The sequence below is a fragment of the Mytilus californianus genome, unplaced genomic scaffold (genome assembly GCF_021869535.1).
Source record: "Mytilus californianus isolate M0D057914Y unplaced genomic scaffold, xbMytCali1.0.p SCAF_25, whole genome shotgun sequence".
In the NCBI taxonomy this organism is placed as follows: domain Eukaryota; kingdom Metazoa; phylum Mollusca; class Bivalvia; order Mytilida; family Mytilidae; genus Mytilus; species Mytilus californianus.
Genome location: NW_026262674.1, coordinates 2048003 through 2066331, shown reverse-complemented (window position 1 = coordinate 2066331; position 18329 = coordinate 2048003). Strand labels below are relative to the sequence as shown.

General features: G+C 32.7%; 1 protein-coding gene across 1 annotated transcript in view; it reads left to right on the top strand.

Moving 5' to 3' along the window:
* Window positions 1-18329, top strand: part of LOC127732525 (cysteine-rich motor neuron 1 protein-like) — a 319989-nt gene that overhangs the window by 201997 nt on the left and 99663 nt on the right. Inside the window, exons 23-24 of the mRNA XM_052241553.1 lie at window positions 16817-16969; window positions 17488-17577. Of these exons, the coding sequence (XP_052097513.1) occupies window positions 16817-16969; window positions 17488-17577 (243 nt within the window). The remainder of the gene's footprint in view (window positions 1-16816; window positions 16970-17487; window positions 17578-18329) is intronic.

Below are 18329 nucleotides of genomic sequence, written 5' to 3'. Positions count from 1 at the left end.
AACCCACATAAAAATTTGATTGGAAATCTGCATTCCTGCTAGAAATGTCTGCGTATTTATAAATCGTAAGATCGCTTTTATAGACATTTTGACTTAGTTCATTCCTGGTTTTCAGTGGTTTGGGGATGCTCAATCTTTAGGCCCGTATCTGGTTGTATGCAGATACTGTTGTTTGTATTCTCAACTCGTTTTTTCTGCCATCATCCGTGTACATATTTCGATTGACACCTACGTTCCTTCTTATTCTCCTCATTGTTCAGGAGAATCCGAATGTAATGGTATATTTCTATTTTTTTAAGTATCTATATTCTTTCTTAGTTTGTTCTCGAAAAATCTATCAAAGTATTAGAAAAGGCTTATAAAAATAAAAATACATTTACACTTTTTACAGGACCTAGATGTGGAGCTGTTTGTGCTATATCCTGTCCTTTTGGAAATGTTCTAAATGAAAACAACTGTCCAATTTGTAGATGCAAAACAGGTAACGATATTCTGCTGCATTATTATTATTAATGACTTTATTTCCTCATATCATAAACACATTAGAAACAAAACACACACACACACACAAAACACATTTAGACAGTTAAAAATATCAAAGAAACATTAAGATTAGTCAATAGTGATTGTCGTTTATGACCTGCAATTTATCGATAGAAGAGTTTACAAGTGTTGTTTACATGCTGGACACAAAGTTTTGAGAATACGATACCCTCGTCGTTATCTACTTCGTATTTAGTGTCACCGGATAGAATTGCGACTGGGAATTCTAGAGATGATAGGCTGTCGATATAGACACTAAACTGATTTGGGTTTATGTTTAAAATGTTTCTAGAACAAAATCCCATGAGCATATTATATGTTCTTTAAACGTTTGAGAACAGTTTTCCGCATTTTTCACATAATAGTTGTTCGACTTCCATACGTACAATAGCACAAAAGTCAATAACGTACTTTACAGCTACTCTTAAATTTGAATATCTCTCACTGCTTGAAAACAAGCATTTACATCAATTGTTGCATGTATGCAAATGTTTCTTAAAGCTAAGTACTTTTCTGCCAGATATATTTAAGGGCCTGCATATGTACTGATAAATGTTCCATACCTTTTATGTTATCTAAAAGGTCTTCAATGCTATGTTAAATAGAGCAATTCTATTTCCATAGCTTTACACATATTCTAAAGATATGTAAAGATAAGCCTCATATTTGCATATACTATCCAGTATATTAACGGTGATCAAAGATACAAATCTACAAAACTTCTTCATACTAGTGTTGGCAGTTTTTGGAGACTGTGATTTGTGAAGAATTTACAAGCACAGTAAATGTAGATACATATTTATGTATAATTTGCAATCCTTTGGATATGTAGTTCATGTATGCAAAGACATCCACTTCATTTGCGAAAACTTTCTTGCATTAAAGTGTGTTACAGAGATATTGATATTTGGTAAATATCTCTATAGAGGTATGTATAATTTTGAGAGACCGCAGTTTACACGACATTTACAACCAGGGTAACTGCTGTCAAATATTTGTGTTATATGCAATTCTTTGTCTGTGTAGTTCAAGTAAAGATATGCGTTTTATTTGAAAAACTTTCTTGCTTCAAAGTTTGATACAGATATATTGATACTTGCTAAATAACTTAACTGAAGTATGTATACTTTTGAGAGACAGCAGTTTACACGACATTTACAACAGGGATGATTCCAGGTGTTTTCAAATGGGTCCCTTGGCCATCAAATTGGGAATTTTCATCCTAATCGGGAACTTTTTATGCATAAAAACTAAGACGAAATAACAGTATTCTCCAGTAAAAACGGAAAATGTATATTAGGTTTCACCTGTACCACTGTATCTTAACTACCCCGGCGAAAAATGTTTGGACTCAATAGTATCTAATGTCCGGTACGGTGACGGACAATCAACAGACAGAGAAATGTAGCAATTCTGTTTATTTATATGTTGTTTTAATGATATTGAAGAATATACATATAACTATTTTCGATAGTGTGATGTAATATTTTCTACCACCGTTCTAGATTTATGGAGAAATAAGTAAACATGCACATCAAAATGGTGAATTGAGTGAACCCTGCCTCGAATTTGTTTAACTTCTCTTTAATTGAGCACATTGTACGGAAAGAAAGGTACGGAAAGAAAGATATTAACTAGGAGATTTCAAGTCTTTTCCCTATGATCGCCTCAATATTTGCATGTTTGTGCATGGAATGAAAGAAGTGGGTCATGTCAAAATTGAAGCACCCGGTTTTGCCAATGTGTACGGCCCGGTTTTGTCCTTAAATTTCACAAAGCAGACCCAGTTTTGTCATAGAAAATAATGCATAATCGCATGACGAAAATTAAAATATGGCGTTCAACAGCAGTTTGAGGGATCGTTGAAAAACATTTTCTTTCAGATATAACTTATCACCTTTTTGAATCCGTAAACACTTGAATTCCTGCTATATAAAAACAAAGCAAATTTCAATTTTGTTTTGTATAAAAAAAAAAGGAAAAATTAAAAAGAAATGAAGGTTTTGAAACGGAATTAGATTTTTTTAAATCATCTATGTAAATTTAAGTGTTCAAACTTAATTAGTGTACGGCCTTCAAAATTTAAGGACGCACATTTGATATGTGATTTTCTGGGACAACAAGATGGTTATCTTAGTGTTCCGCTCTACTTAAAGGGAAGACAGTATAATCGTTTGAAAATAAATATTCTGAAACTAAACGTTCATTATAAAGCAAGAGAATAAGACAAATGTATGTGCATGCAGAATCGCCCAAGAAAAGGAATGTCCATGCGACGCAAAGGATCACAATAATAGTGCGTTAAAAATCTGTTTACCCCTCCTTGTTACAATAATACTAGGTATAAATTAGTATAAAAGTCTTAGGCCATCCGGAAATTGCAATAATGATTATTTGATTAGTAATTTTTATAAATAAACGATGTTTTATCCCTCTTTTTTTTTCTTTTTTTTTCAACATTAACAAATTCTTTTATGCACTAGTACCAAGTTGTTAACAACTGCCCTATATATTACAACTATTATATATAGGTTTATCTCTTCATTGTATAATGATTATCGTACATTGACAAATGTTCTACAATTTAAGCAATTTGGTCAAGTTTAAAATTGTCAATATGCAAGGGCGGACAGAGGCCATGATTTTTGAAAGGGGCGTATTCATAAACGGATTTTATACCGCCGGGAACTTTTTTAACGATGTTTCGCTAAATAAAAAATCATATATAAATCGTAAAAAACATGATAAAATAATTATTTCTAGCCACCAAAAAGGGGGGTCGGCGTACTTCCTCTACTCCCCTGGATCCGCCACTGATATAATGTAACTATATCTTATACCATCATAACATTTAATAAAAGACGAAAAAACAGAGACAGCCGCCAATTGCATATTTACTATAGGGGCTCTGTAATCAAATGAGTTAAGACTTTTTCAACTCACTAAATTTTATAGTTTGTTCATATATTGTGCTGTTATACCACTTTTTTGGGGTTTTTTTTTTTGGAGGGGGAGCGTGGGGGGAGGGGGGCTTACACGTTCAACCTCGCAATTCTGTATGTACCAGTACCGAATTCAGGAGCCTGTAAATCGGTTGTTGTCTTTTGTTGCTATATATCATACATGTTTTTGTTTTTCGTTTTTTATTTTGTACATAAATCTAGTTCGTTAGTTTCCACATTAGTTTTTTTTTTTTTAAGTTTTCATTTCGGGGCCTTTTTAAGCTTGCTATGCCGTATGGACGTTTCTCATTGTTGGATGCCATACGGTGTTCTATATTTGTTAACTTTTACGTCATTTGGTCTCTGATGAAAAGCTGTCTCATTGTCATTTTTCACGGGCTAAATTGCCAATTAGGTTGTTCTACGAAGACGAAGACGAAGATATTGGACGTTATAATGTTGCAAACCAACTTTTATTTATATAAAGAAATAATTCTTTCATGCCATGCTCAATGCTCATTTTAACATAAGAAGGCATTATATTTGTTAAAATTTTTAAACCAAGCGTTAGCCAGGTATAAAATATTGACAAATATAATGCCTACCTATGTTAAAATGAGCGTAGAGCACGGCATGATAGAATTATTTTGTTTCTAATGGGGAAGTTTAGAACTTGTGTATTTCGAAGCGGACATAAAATACACGTTCGAAAGGCAACCGTTTTGATTGAGATACCCAAAACGTTCTAATAGATATAAGAAAATGTGGTATGAGTGCCAATGAGACAACTCTCCATCCAAGTCACAATTTGTAAAAGTAAACCATTATAGGTCAAAGTACGGCCTTCAAAACGGAGATTTTTCTCTCACTGTCCGTCAATAGATAAACGAATGAGTAAATATATTGTAAACAGAGCGTATAGTGTAGTAAAGCATACTATCCTTACTCTTTTGATAAATTGATATGGTAACACAATCATTCCACATCTTCTTATTTTTACATCATTACAGTAGTATAGAAATCAAACAAACATTTTTGAGATGTAATTCTATTTGTATCCATCTGATGACTTAAGCCTTTTTCAACTGATTTTTATAGTTCGTTCTTATGTTGTACTGTTACACCAATTTCCTAGGTTAGAGGGAGGGTTGGGATCCCGCTAAGATGTTTAACCCCGCCACATTCTGTATATATTTACCTGTCCCAAGCCAGGAGCCTGTATTTCAGTGGTTGTCGTTTGTTGCTGTGTTACATATTTGTTTTTCGTTCATTTTTTTGTACATAAAATAGGCCGTTAGTTTCCTCGTTTGAATTGTTTTACACTTTTCATTTCGGGGCCTTTTATAGCTGACTATGTTGTATGAGCTTTGTTCATTGTTGAAGGCCGTATGGCGACCTATAGTTGTTAATTTCTGTGTCATTTGATCTCTTGTGACGAGCTGTCTCATTGGCAATCACACCACATCTTCTTTTTTCTATCATAAGGAATTAATGTAAGTACATGATATTTATTTCCATTTAAACTTAGTTCGAAGATAAGATCAATAAAGTATACGTATAGCATTCAAAAATGTCTACTCCCTATTTCGAAAAGTTCCCGTTTGAAATATATTTTAACACATGTTTGTATTGCAATAACATCTTTATAAAATCTTTTTGACTCAAATATTTAATTTCTTCCGATGGGCAATGTCCAGATCCGTGCTAACGTAGCTTTTCATAAATTTGTGGTTTCAAAACAAAACAAAACCGGGTCCTATACTGAGACAAAACAGGGTCCTTGTGTAATATACAACATTGACGAAACAGGGTCCTTCCATTTTGACATGACCCATTTCTTTCGTTCCATGCAAATATTGAGGTGCTCAGAGTATAGTGACTAGCCATGCAATTTCTGTGTTAATATCTTTCTTTCCGTACTTTTCTTTCCGTACAATGCGCACAATTCAAAAAGAAATTAAACAAATTCGTAGCAAGGTTCACTCAGTTCACCATTTTCATGTGCCTTTTTACTTATTTTTCCATTAATCTAGAACGGTTGTAGAAAATATTACATCACACAATCGAAAATAGTTATATGTGTATGTTTATTCTTCAATGTCATTAAAAAACAAATAAATAAACAGAAATTCTACCTTTTCTCTGTCTGTTGATTGTCCATCACCGTACCGGACATTAGATACTATCGAGTCCAAACATATTTTGCCTGGGTAGTTTAGACACAGTGTGTACACTGCTGTAATAAGTTGTGACATTTTGAATAATCCTGGACGGGCTACTGATTATGATCGATATATATGATTACCAGATCGCTTGACAGTTATTGGTTTGAGACCAGGGAAGTTGTTACATGAAGATCATTGCACATGATGACGGCAGATGCACTATCTTTTCTTAGCTATGGTAACCTAGGCCTTTTACATATATAACAGCTAACACAAACCACTGAAAAAATCATCCATTGGGTATATTTTTCAACAACAGGTCATCTTTATAAATTTACCTTGATTCAAATGGATTTCAAATTGTACTGGTCAATTGTCGAATTCAGAAAAGCAATTACAAAAGTTCAAGTACTATTTTTGTGATTTTTGCTTGCTGTTTAATATGTAGAAGTTTGCCATAGTTTTACATTATGTGTAGCCCTAAGAAACAGGAAATTAAAGCATTGAACCATTGTATTTTAATATTATTTCATTTTGGATCATTTTCACAACTTTTGAAACAGTTCCATAATGTTCATGAATAATATATATGGTCCACGTGTATTTTCAAAAACGCTCAATCGTTTGTCTTTTGAGGAAATAGAGACTGACAAAATAGAAATTAATTTCTTTTACAAAAAAAAAGGTTTTCATCATATCATATACCCGTTTCTGCTGGGCGATCTGCTTTTACGATATCGGCGCCCATTAAAATTTATTCATCAATGTTATATCTAAAATGAAATTCGGCTCTCTGCCGAGATCTGCTTTAATGAGACCCATTTTGACATGTTTATCGACATGCTGGGTGATCTGCTTTTACAAGATCACATTTCATTTTCATCAATTGAATCCGGCTGCTAAAATCGTTGACTTAATTAAATCGTTGTGAATAAAACGCGATCGTTGACAACATTCTCACCAATGTCATACGGATTTTAAAACGCTTTGACGACAAACTTTGAAAACATTATAGTTGCCTAAATCGGTGACGGAAACATTTCCGGAAATAACGATTTTTGTTTTATTTTCCCGAACTGGGAATTTATATTCACATACATTTTTTTGGGGCCGCTGGCAGTTTTTAGGGCCGTTAAGCGGCCCTAAACTATATAGTAGAATCATCCCTGTACAACCATGGTAAATGCTGTCAAATACGTGTGAACATTTTTCAGTGTCGTTCATATATGTTAACCTATGTATTGTATTTGCCAATAAGTTCTTGCTTAAAAGTTGTATTGGAAATATTCATATTAATATTATGATTGTGAAGTATAGAACAATTGTGGTATTTGCCATTCTAACAAATTCGAAAAAAAATGTTTTCCTCGGGGACCAAAAGGTGGATTGCTCATTTGATGCATTGGAAGTGACACCATGAATTCTGTGTTATTATTTAAATAACAGACATTTGCAAACATATAACTTTTGAAACGATACTGATAAAGAGATATTTAAAACCTCAAAGACGACATTGATAGACAGCTGCTTACAAAAATATGTGCTTAATGTTCTAATTCAAGGCCGGTTTCCGATTCGCTATATGCTTATAGCGGATTTAAACCTTTGAATTTGCACGATGTAAAAATTTGCACGTAAATAAAACTCATTTTAGTATCACATATACATAGCCCCGTTTACTACTTTATATGGTAGAAGGATGTACTATTGTTTTAACGCTGTATTTATAAAGCATTTTGTTAGTTCTTTTTGTACTTTTTATCTATCTGAGGAGTTAGTCTTTTCTCAACTGATTTTTATTGTTTATTCTTATGTTTTGTTGTAAAACATTTGTTCCAAGTAAGGGAAGGGTTGGTCACCCGCAAATATAGTTAATCTTGCCACATCCGAACGTGCCTGTCCCAAGTCAGGATTCTGTAATTCAGTGGTTGTGGTTTGTTGCTGTATATTATATTTGTTTTTCGTTTATTGCTTTTACATAAAAAAAGGCCGTTAGTTTTATCATTTGAATTGTTTTACGTTTGTTTTTTTTTCGGGGCCTTTTATAGCTTGCTATGCAGTTTGGGTTTTTCTCATTGTTGATAGCCGTACGGTTACCTATAGTTATTTTATGTCATTTGCTCTTTGGTGGAGATTTGTCTGGTTGGCAATCATAACACATGCTTTTATTTTTACATTAGTTTTAAGTATTTCGAAATTTGAAAACATAATTATTACATTGGAATAAATCGGACCGGAAATAAACTAAAATTGATTTAAACGTTTCTTTCTTCAAAACTCAGCTAAAATACAAGATTCGGTTAGGACCGAAGGACGCCTATCTGAAAGAAAAGACAATTTTGTATGAACTAATTTCTGGTCTTTTTAATGGTTTTTCAATTTAAACAGGAGGCGTGTGTTTGGGTGAACATATTATTTGAATATTTCACGACCATACACTTACATATACTTTATCAGATTAGGTTGTTTGTCTATAATTATAATAACACAATAAACAAAGACCATGAGTGTTATCATATATATTCATCATATCGATGGGATATTGATATTTAATCTCTCAGTATTCTATTGACCTTCTGAACTAAAAATGTTTCTAAAAGGTCATAAATATACACTTAACTGACGATAAACCCCGTTGATCTAACATTATTTTACGAAACTGGATATAGAAAACTACCAAACAATCTATATCGAGGATTTAAGGTTTTCTGTGGAGGCTAACTGGTCGTTTTATGTTTCGCAACGATATATTATATAGCAATAAACATTCAGGAATGACTTCAAGACTTTTTCGCAAACTTTTTCATGAATTTTAACCGCTCGGTATTTTTCGGGTCGTTACCAATTTACAGTAAATTGTACCGTGTAAACAAAGACATTATGTTTTGTACAGTATTTTAACATTTTGATCTCGGACTTATAAGATAATTCTAGTTATTAATATTGTTGTCAATATAATGGAATTCTATGCGAATGTCATACAAGTGAGAGGTTTAGCTAGTTATATAATCAGGTTTAATCCACCATTTTCTACATAAGGTAATCCCTAACCAAGTCAGGAGTATGACAGTTCTTTTTCATTCGTTTCATGTGTTTGAGATTTTGATTTTGCCATTTGATAAGGGACTTTCAAATTTGAATGTTCCTTCGGTATTTTTGTTATTTTACTTTTGAGTTATTACATTACCAAAGTTAAGAATTAATCGAAATATACTGCCTTCTAGAAGTTCGAATTTTGACTCATGCATTGAACTCATATTTCAATTACTTGGTGTAATCAAACTGTTTTCAAAATGACCTTAAAAGGAACCATTGTTTTACGACCAGATAAGGGCAAATTAACCATTCATATCTGAATTTACTGAAAACTAAACTAAAAGTATGATTAACTGTAAACTGATATCCGAAAACGTGGATCATGACGGATTTGTTGGAAAACGTTCATTCGGTTCAAAATGGAAAGACGACTGAGCACCAATATTTAAAAGAAATCTGTTGTTGATTGAAAATTAATAAAAATCAAATAAATATATACAACCACGCCCAAACCCCTATTTCCAACAGCTATATTTGTATTACTATTTCTGGACCAATAAAGTAGTTGAAAGATTGGAATGTCCATATAATCTACACCTTTCCAATTTATAAGGAAATTAATAGCAAATTTCTATATTTACCATACATTTATATCTGTCTGAAATATTTGTCTTTATCATATATTTGACTATATACCCCAAGTAATATGTGCCAATATGTCTATACCTATCGTAAAAATGACGATTTGAAAACATATCCCAACGAAACAAACTGTGGGCAATTGATGTCTTTAACTAATGTATGATATCATGTTCAAAGTTGTTTTTCTCTATCTATATATTAAATTATACAATCTCTGGGATGTGTTTTAGTTGATTTTAGTCTCTAATGCATGATTTTTTTATTATTAATTGTTTTTGGCTTTTAACTGGCTTTCAGTAACTGCGAGTAACCTCAAATCGTACTTTCGTGTTAATTTGACCTGTTGATACAATTTGAAATGTATTTTCATAATTTAATGTTTACTTATTCAGTGTTATATCTAGCCTCACTATTTTAATATATATCACCTTTGATAAGTGTTTAGTATGACGATAAATTTTCTCTTTTGTTCTCGTACTAGGAACAACAAAATTATTTATTTTGTAAAAATTATTTCCGTACTCCATGTATACCTCACAACAAAATTATTTTTATTTACCTGTGTACGTTATTTCATTTGGCGGCATTTTGTCCAAGGTTATGGTTGTCTTTTTCATATTGGTTTACATCTTACCCCCTTGTTTTATAAAATTTGTATTTACATTGTGTCATAGATCAAATTTATTCGTTCAGTGTATGTACACTTGTTTTTGTTAATATGTCTTTTGATTGAGTTAAGCCATTTTAATTGATATTTTATAGTGTGTCTTTCTATGTTGTGATGTTACACTTTTGCTTCAGGTAGGGTGAAGGTTGACGCCTATTAAAAGTTTAAACCCGCTGCATTTGTTTGCACCTGTCCTAAGTCAGGAACCTGATGTTCAGTGGTTGTCGTGTGTTGATGTGGTTCATAAGTGTTTCTCGGTTCTCGTTTTTTATATAGATTAGACCGTTGGTTTTCCTGTTTGAAAGGTTTTACACTAGTCATTTTTGGGGCCCTTTATAGCTTGCTGTTCGGTGTGAGCCAAGGCTCCGTGTTGAAGTCCGTACTTTGACCAATAATGGTTTACTTTTACAAATTGTGACTTGAATGGAGAGTTGTCTCATTGGCACTCATACCACATCTTCTTATATCTATATAAGAGCTATATCATCCGCTTGTACAGAACATGCGACTCTTAAATCATAGAGATTTGTACTGTATCTCGTGTTGTTCAATTAAATAAGCAAGTCATTGATAAATACTAAGTATAGAACGGCTGATAACACAACTCTTTGACGCACTCCCCGTTGTAGTTGAAATCATCTCGACAGTTTATTATTGAATAAGATTTAGCTTTTCATGCCACGATACATTTCGTCGATTAAAAGCCAAAATTTACCACAAAAACCATATTCTTTTGATTTTAGTTGTAGAGCGTCATTCCACATGGAATCAAATGCTTTCATACTGTCCATCAGAACAACGATGACTTTACTGTTGCGTTCGACATAGTGTCCAATTACCTCCTCCATAGTAAAAGATGCATGTGTACTGCATAATAATTTCTGATAAGCTATTTGAGTCGGATGAGGAAAGTTTGATGGAGATGTTCTAAATGAGGAACGAGTTTTCTCTCGACAATCTTCGATATGCAGCACGCGATCGTTAGCGATATACCTCGGAATGAGTTTGGGTCAGTTTTGTCTTTATTTCCACCTTTAAATAATGGAATTATAGCACTTTATTTCCAATCGATAGGGAAATGACCGTTTTGAATTATCAGATTGAATAAAGTGCATAAATGTTTTTGTAGGGGTTTTGTTCGTAGGAAACCTTATCAAAACCAGTAGATTTGTTATTCTTTAACTTTCTACAAATATCGTAGATTTTGTCATATTTAAACTCCGTAATATAGTCACTGACTGCTCTAAAGACGTTTCGAATATCAGTAATTTGTTGTTTTACACTTTGTTCTCTTTCAAGTTTGAGCAACGATCTGTCGGTTTCAAATAATGATTCAAAGTATTTGGCCACGGCCTCACATATACAATCATCTTCCGTATATGTACCCATTGGTGGCCTTGGGCTGTTTTCTGCTCTTTGGTCGGGTTGTTGTCTCTTAGACACATTCTCCATTTCCATTCTCAATTTTATTTCATTCGCACGAAATTCGTGACAAGTAAACTTTTGTTTTCTGCGACTTTTGTGAACTGACCTCACGTATCTCTGGTCTGAGTCTATAGATTCTTCGATTTTTTTGTGCACAGTCGTTCATGTAACAATTATATACGCTTTCTAATTCCTTACGGAAATCTCTTTTATATGCGTATATGCTCTGAAAAAGTAACCGTTTCTACTGTTTATTTTGTCGTTTGCAATCCAGTCTGCACGATGCACTTTCATATACGCATGATTACTTTTTACTGCGTTCGTCCAATACTTATGTGGTAAGATATCATGATCGGCAGTCATTATTGCATCAATCATAGTCTTGTAGTATGACTCAATAGTATCAGGTGAGGATGGTGCTAAGACACTCCAAAGATTTTGAGATACGGCAAAAGAATAGTTCGTGTTTAAATTAAGTTCAATCGCCTTCGTGCAAGCACCCTTTTCACCTAAGTGTGTTAAATGTGGAATCTAATTCATTGTTCCCGATCTACAGGTAATTTCCATCGTGCACATAATAGATTTATGGTCCGACATGTTGAATTTATCTTCATCAGGAATAAAAACTTCATATATTTAGACATGTTTCTCTGTATATGAAAATAGAAAGTGGGGCATACTTCAGTGAGACAGCAGTCTACACCATTTAATAAATTCCTCATCAAACTCCGGATCATTCCAAACTCTAGAAGAAAATGCAAATAAATAGTAAAGATTCTCCAAATATAAATTATCCAAATGGCAACAACAATAAACAGTTTAAAACAACCACTAATTAGATATCTCACTTAAGACATGCACATGGACATGAAGGCAAAACATTCGCATAAACTAAACTAAGGCCTCTAGGCTTATTACGAATCCATGACGTATTTTTTACAACAAATCATTTCATACGGGGATTGTTGGTAAAAAATTTGGCTGCCAAGTTATTTCGGGAATTTACTCAATTGTTACCTTGGTAAATGAATAAAACAGAATAATGGAATACGTGTATAAAACAATGAGATGATTTAGTTGATTAAAATTTGTCATAACAATTGTTTAATAATTTGGTTTCTGATTTTTTTACTATCAGAATTAGTTAATAATTTCTTATTTTTATATTTTTTTACGCCAGTCAAAATTTTGACGGGACGTATTATTGTATACAAATTTCCGGCGTCCGTCTGTCTGTCTGTCTGTCTGTCTGTCTGTCCGCCTGTCCGTCTGTCCGGCATCCACATGTCGTACCGTAACTTGAGAACGACTTATCCAAATTTCATGAAACTTTACATAGTTGTTTCTTATGATGGTTAAACGATCTGTATACTTTTTAATGAAAATAAGATTGAAACTTTTTAAGTTACGGGACTTTGTAACTAAAACCAGCGGGGGGGGGTTCACATGTCGCGCCGTATCACAAAAACGATTTATGATTATTGCTTAAAACCTTACACACTTCTTAGTTATATTAATAAAAATATCTGTATACTTTTTGGTGATGATTCAAAATTTTATTTTAGAGTTATTGAGTTTTTTTTTAAAGGAGGGGTTTTCATGTCGCGCCGTATCTCAAAAACGATTTATGATTATTGCTTAAAACTTTACACACTTCTTAATTATATTAATCTTAAGATCTGTATCCTTTTTGGTGATGATTCAAAATTTTATTTTAGAGTTATTGATTTTTTTATAAAAAAAAGGGGCGTTTTCACATGTCGCGCCGTATCTCAGAAACGATTTATGATTATTGCATAAAACCTCACACACAAGACGACGGGCGTATCATGCGCTCGTGGCGCAGCTGTCTATTTAACTTTCTCTTCTGTCACGGTTTTCCCTTTGTGCTTTGCTATGCTATTGTCGTAAATCTAGTGAGAAGTGTCCTAGTTAAGTTTACTGCATACGGAAAAACTGTCGGGGAGTAGACCATAGTTCAATAGAAGTATAATTTAGAAGATTTAATTAAGATAAAAGGATTATCGTCTTTTCACATACTATAAACTAGAACACCTTTTTGTTGGCGTGTTTGTTAGATTTTTCTGTATGTTTGTTTGAATTTTGCAGTCAGTTGTAATGTATGTTTACAGAATTTTGGCCTCTATATCCGAATTATTGTAACATTCAACTATTATTTCTGTTTGGGTTGCTCACCCAATTGTGTCAATATAACGGAATTATAGGTTGCACTTTGTAAATACAGCTGTTTCTCAAACCACGCCTCTTTTGTGGAGATATAGAATATTCATAGATAATTAATTTTGTTTACATACTGGTTCCCAGTTATGATCTCTATGTTGCATCTCATAGAGACATAAATTGGGAATGTTACCAGTAAATATACATGTGTATATTGTTTATATTGAAATCTGTAGTAATCCTAGAGTCGAGGTAGAGGCAGTTAAGAAATTTATTGTTAGTTTAAACTCTTAGAAGTTCGTAGCATATAAATGTTGAAAATATGCCGCACAGCCCTATATTTTGACCTTTGAAAAAAATAGTAGTGCATATGAACTTTCCATTCTAGGATATGATTTTTTTCAAAACTTCATAGTAAAAGTGGTACAGTTTTAGCCGTAAAGAGAGTTCCTATGGGAAAATGCATTGCCAATATTTACAGAAATGCAACCTATAAACAACTGTCATAATAATGGGAGGTTTGTCTAGCTTAAAAAACCAGGTTTAACCCATCATTTATTTGTTTGGGAAAATTCTTGTACCAAGTCAGGAATATGACAGTTGTTTTTTTTTCACTCGTTCTGTTGATTGATAACGTTGATTTTGTTTGTTTTATGGACTTCCCCTTTTTGAACTTACCTTGAAGTTCGGAATTTTATTATACTTTTTCAAATGAAAGTTTAGATACACAACAAGTGTAGTAAAACTTAGTCATTCAAGTATATAAAAATATTCATCTTTTTTTGTTTAATTTGGCGAATCATATGACTTTACGGCTTCGTAACCGTAGTTAGGCAATTTTGAAGTCGTTGAACTCCATCTGAATATCGAAAAAGTATATACTTATTATAAGTAGCCTTTAAATATATAAAAAAACAGTCAGTTAAAATTTCAAAATAACGAGTTCTTTTTGCTCACACAGTTTAATTATTTACGTGTACTTTGATTTTAGGGGGCTTTTATATTTGTCAGTGTATCAGAAAAAATTAATGTAAAATATCCACAATCAGGATCAATTATTTTTTTGGTTAACTCTGATCATTTGAAATATTGATGTTTATGAATAGTTGTTATCTTGGCATTTGAAGTTAATCCACTCGCTCCCGTTTTTCCACTCGTTCCGTTAGTTGATAACGTTGATTTTATCAGTTTTTATTGATTTTTCTTTATAATAGATATAACAGACTTCAAAGTCAAACCAATTTACCAGCTTGTGATAGAGATTTTGAATATACGCAATTTATGCATTGGAAACTCGTATCTTTCATATTTTATTTTCTTTTTCAGGATGTACAGGTAATGTCAAACCATTATCAATCAGTTGTGGTGACGGTCAACGAAGATGTCCTGGTAATTATCAATGCAACACACCTCCAGCAGGTGGCAGTGGAGTATGCTGTCCTTATGGTATGTTAAAAAGCGTCCTAATTCGCCGTTGTAGAATCTAATGTATTCTGTGTAATATTTTCAAAAATGTACACCAAAATGTTTTGATTGGTTAAAAACGTCATATTCAATAGAAATTCAACCAATGACTTTACGATGTTTTCAAATTAGATAAAGAGAGATTCATGATACATGATGTTTTTAAATATAAGATATGGGGCTGTGGTATGATTGCAAAAGCATGAGACAACAAGATAAGAAAGTAAGTAAATGTATAGAAGCAAAAAGTAAGATAATATTTAGATACAGACTGTAAATAAATGTATACATACAGACTGTTAGTAAATGTATAGATACAGACAGTAAGTAAATGTATATATACAGACAGTAAGTAAATGTATAGACACAGAAAGTAAGAGTATGTATAGATACAGACAGTAAGTAAATATATAGATAAAGAAAGTTGGTAAATGTATAGATACAGACAGACAGTAAGTAAATGTATAGATAAAGAAGGTAAGTAAATGTATAGAAACAGAAAGTAAGATAATATATAGATACAGACAGTAAGTAAATGTATAAATACAGACAGTAAGTAAATGTATAGCTACAGACAGTAAGTAAATGTATTGATACAGAAAGTAGGCGAATGTATAGATAAAGAAAGTAAGTAAATGTGAAGATACAGAAAGTAGGTAAATGTTTAAATAAGAAAATAAGTAAATATATAGATACAGAACGTAAGTAAATTTATAGATACAGAAAGTTAGTAAATGTATAGATAAAAAAAGTGAGTAAAGGTATAGATAAAGACAGTGAGTAAATGTATGGATATAGAAAGTAGGTAAATGTATAGATAAAAAAAAGGTGAGTAAATGTAACGGATTGGGAGTCTTTATTGTTGAACAGAATTGGCTTTTCCATCAAGAGCTTCTGGGATTACCCCCGGGTTTTTTTTGTTTTGTTTTTTTTTTTGGGGGGGGGGGGTCTATTGTGCTCAGTCTTTACTTTTATATGTTGCGTTTTATATACTGTTTTTATCTCGTGGTCTGTTCCTTTTTTTTTGCCATGGTTTGTCAGTTTATTTTCGATTGATGAGTTTGAATTTTACTTTGGTACATTTTGTACATTTTGCCTCTGAACTGAAATCGACACTTCATAAGATTTTTTAGTCACACATTGGTAACCCGATACGAAAGTATGTTTCTCTACTCACAAGCGACATGTTTTTGCGGTTCTAGATATCTATATATATTAAAACAAGTTGTTTTATCAGTCAACCAAGATATTGGTTCCTATTCCTGATTGTGTCAGTTTGACTGAAGGTGGATTTGCATAACGGGTGATGTATGCATCGCAGGAAAAGCTTAGCCTTTCAAAGAACCCGGTCTTGCTCGTATTTGAGTTCATGCAAGTTACTTTCTGCTTTACATTGATTTGTATATTTATAATGGATGTATGAGATACAAACACATAAGGTGAGAACAGATCAAGTAATCGCTCCGTCCTGTAAAAGCACATAAATGGTAAATAGTTTCGTGTCCAATAAGCATGATTAAAAGAGTGGCGCTCATTTTGATGGATTTGAATGGCTTTTTTCTTAAATTTCAATGAACGTGTGAGCCGTATCCGTGGCCTTTTTTCATAAAATACAGTTGAGGATGCATGCTTGGTGCATGTAATTAAATTGATCTTGTTTTCCACCATTACTATTATCTTTATACTAGTAGAAGAAAAGTAGACTTTTATAGAAAATAAATATTATCCCACTAAAATTGATTTTAATTAAGAGCATACAACCAAGCCAGGAGAATGTCCACCTAACACACCTGGTGTTATCTGTCCGTTATTTGTTAGACCAGGAGATTGTACTAATGATGGAAGTTGTCCTGGTAAACAAAAGTGTTGTCAACAGGGATGTTCCAGAAGTTGTGTTGATCCAGGTAATCAAAAAGATAGTACATTCATAAGGCAATTACGGAAACTTAATGAGAGTAACACTTTTTGTCATTTCGTTTATTTGTTTATAACCTGACAATATTTTACTGACTGTTGCGCTTTTGAGCAAATACATTTTAAGTGCGCATAGTAAATTCAATCCACATGAAAAATTTGATTTGAAATCTGCATTCCAGTTATAAATGTCTGCGTATTTATAAATCGTAAGATCGCTTTTATGGACATTTTGACTTAGTTCATTCCTGGTATTCAGTGGTTTGGGGATGCTCAATCTTTAGGTCTGTATCTGTGTTTTTAAGATACTGTTGCTTGTATTCTCAACTCATTTCTTCTGCCATCATCCGTACATGTTATCGATCAAGAGAATCCAAATATAATGGTCAATTTCTATTTTATTAAATATTTATATTCTTTTTTAGTTTCTTCTCGAAAAATCTATAAAAGTATTAGAAAAGGCTTTATAATATTGTTATAATTGTTAATACATTTACACCTTTTACAGGACCTAGATGTGGACCTGTTTGTGCTATATCCTGTCCCTTTGGAAACGTTCTAAATGAAAACAACTGTCCAATTTGTAGATGCAAAACAGGTAGCGATGTTCTGGTGTATTATTATTATTTCCTCTTATACAGAGATAATATCATATCATAAACAAAACATTAGACATAGAACACACACATACAAAACACATTTAGACAGTTAAAAATATCAAAGAAACATTAAGATTAAGCAACGGTGATTGTCGTTAATGACCTGTAAATTATAGATAGAAGAGTTTACAAGTGTTGTATACATGCTGGACACAAAATTTCGAGAAAACGATCGATACCCTCGTCAATATCTAGTTCGTATTTAGTGTCACAGGATATAAGTGCGACTGGAAATTCTAGAGAAAATAGGCTGTCCATACAGACAATAAACTGAATTGGGTTTATGCTTATAATGTTTCTCCACATGTCATTTCCATAATCTAGAACAAAATCACACGAGCATAGTATATCTTCTAAAACGTTTGAACAGTTTTCCGCATTTATCATATATTGTTCAACTTCCATACGTACAATAGCACAAAGGTCAATAACGTACTTTGTAGCTACCCTTAAATTTGGATATCTCTTCGCAATTACCCATGCTTTATGTAACTTTATGACTGGATGGATAGGTTTGAAAAAGTTGAAGTCTCTGTCGTTTGACATCCTTTCTAACCACTGCAATTGTTCAGTCTTGTAAATGTTTTGCGACACTGCATTGTTCCAGACAGTTTTTGATGGAAAAGTTCAATAAGATTAAAAATATGTTACAAAAGACCGTTCTTATTAGATAGTCTATACATATCAGGAA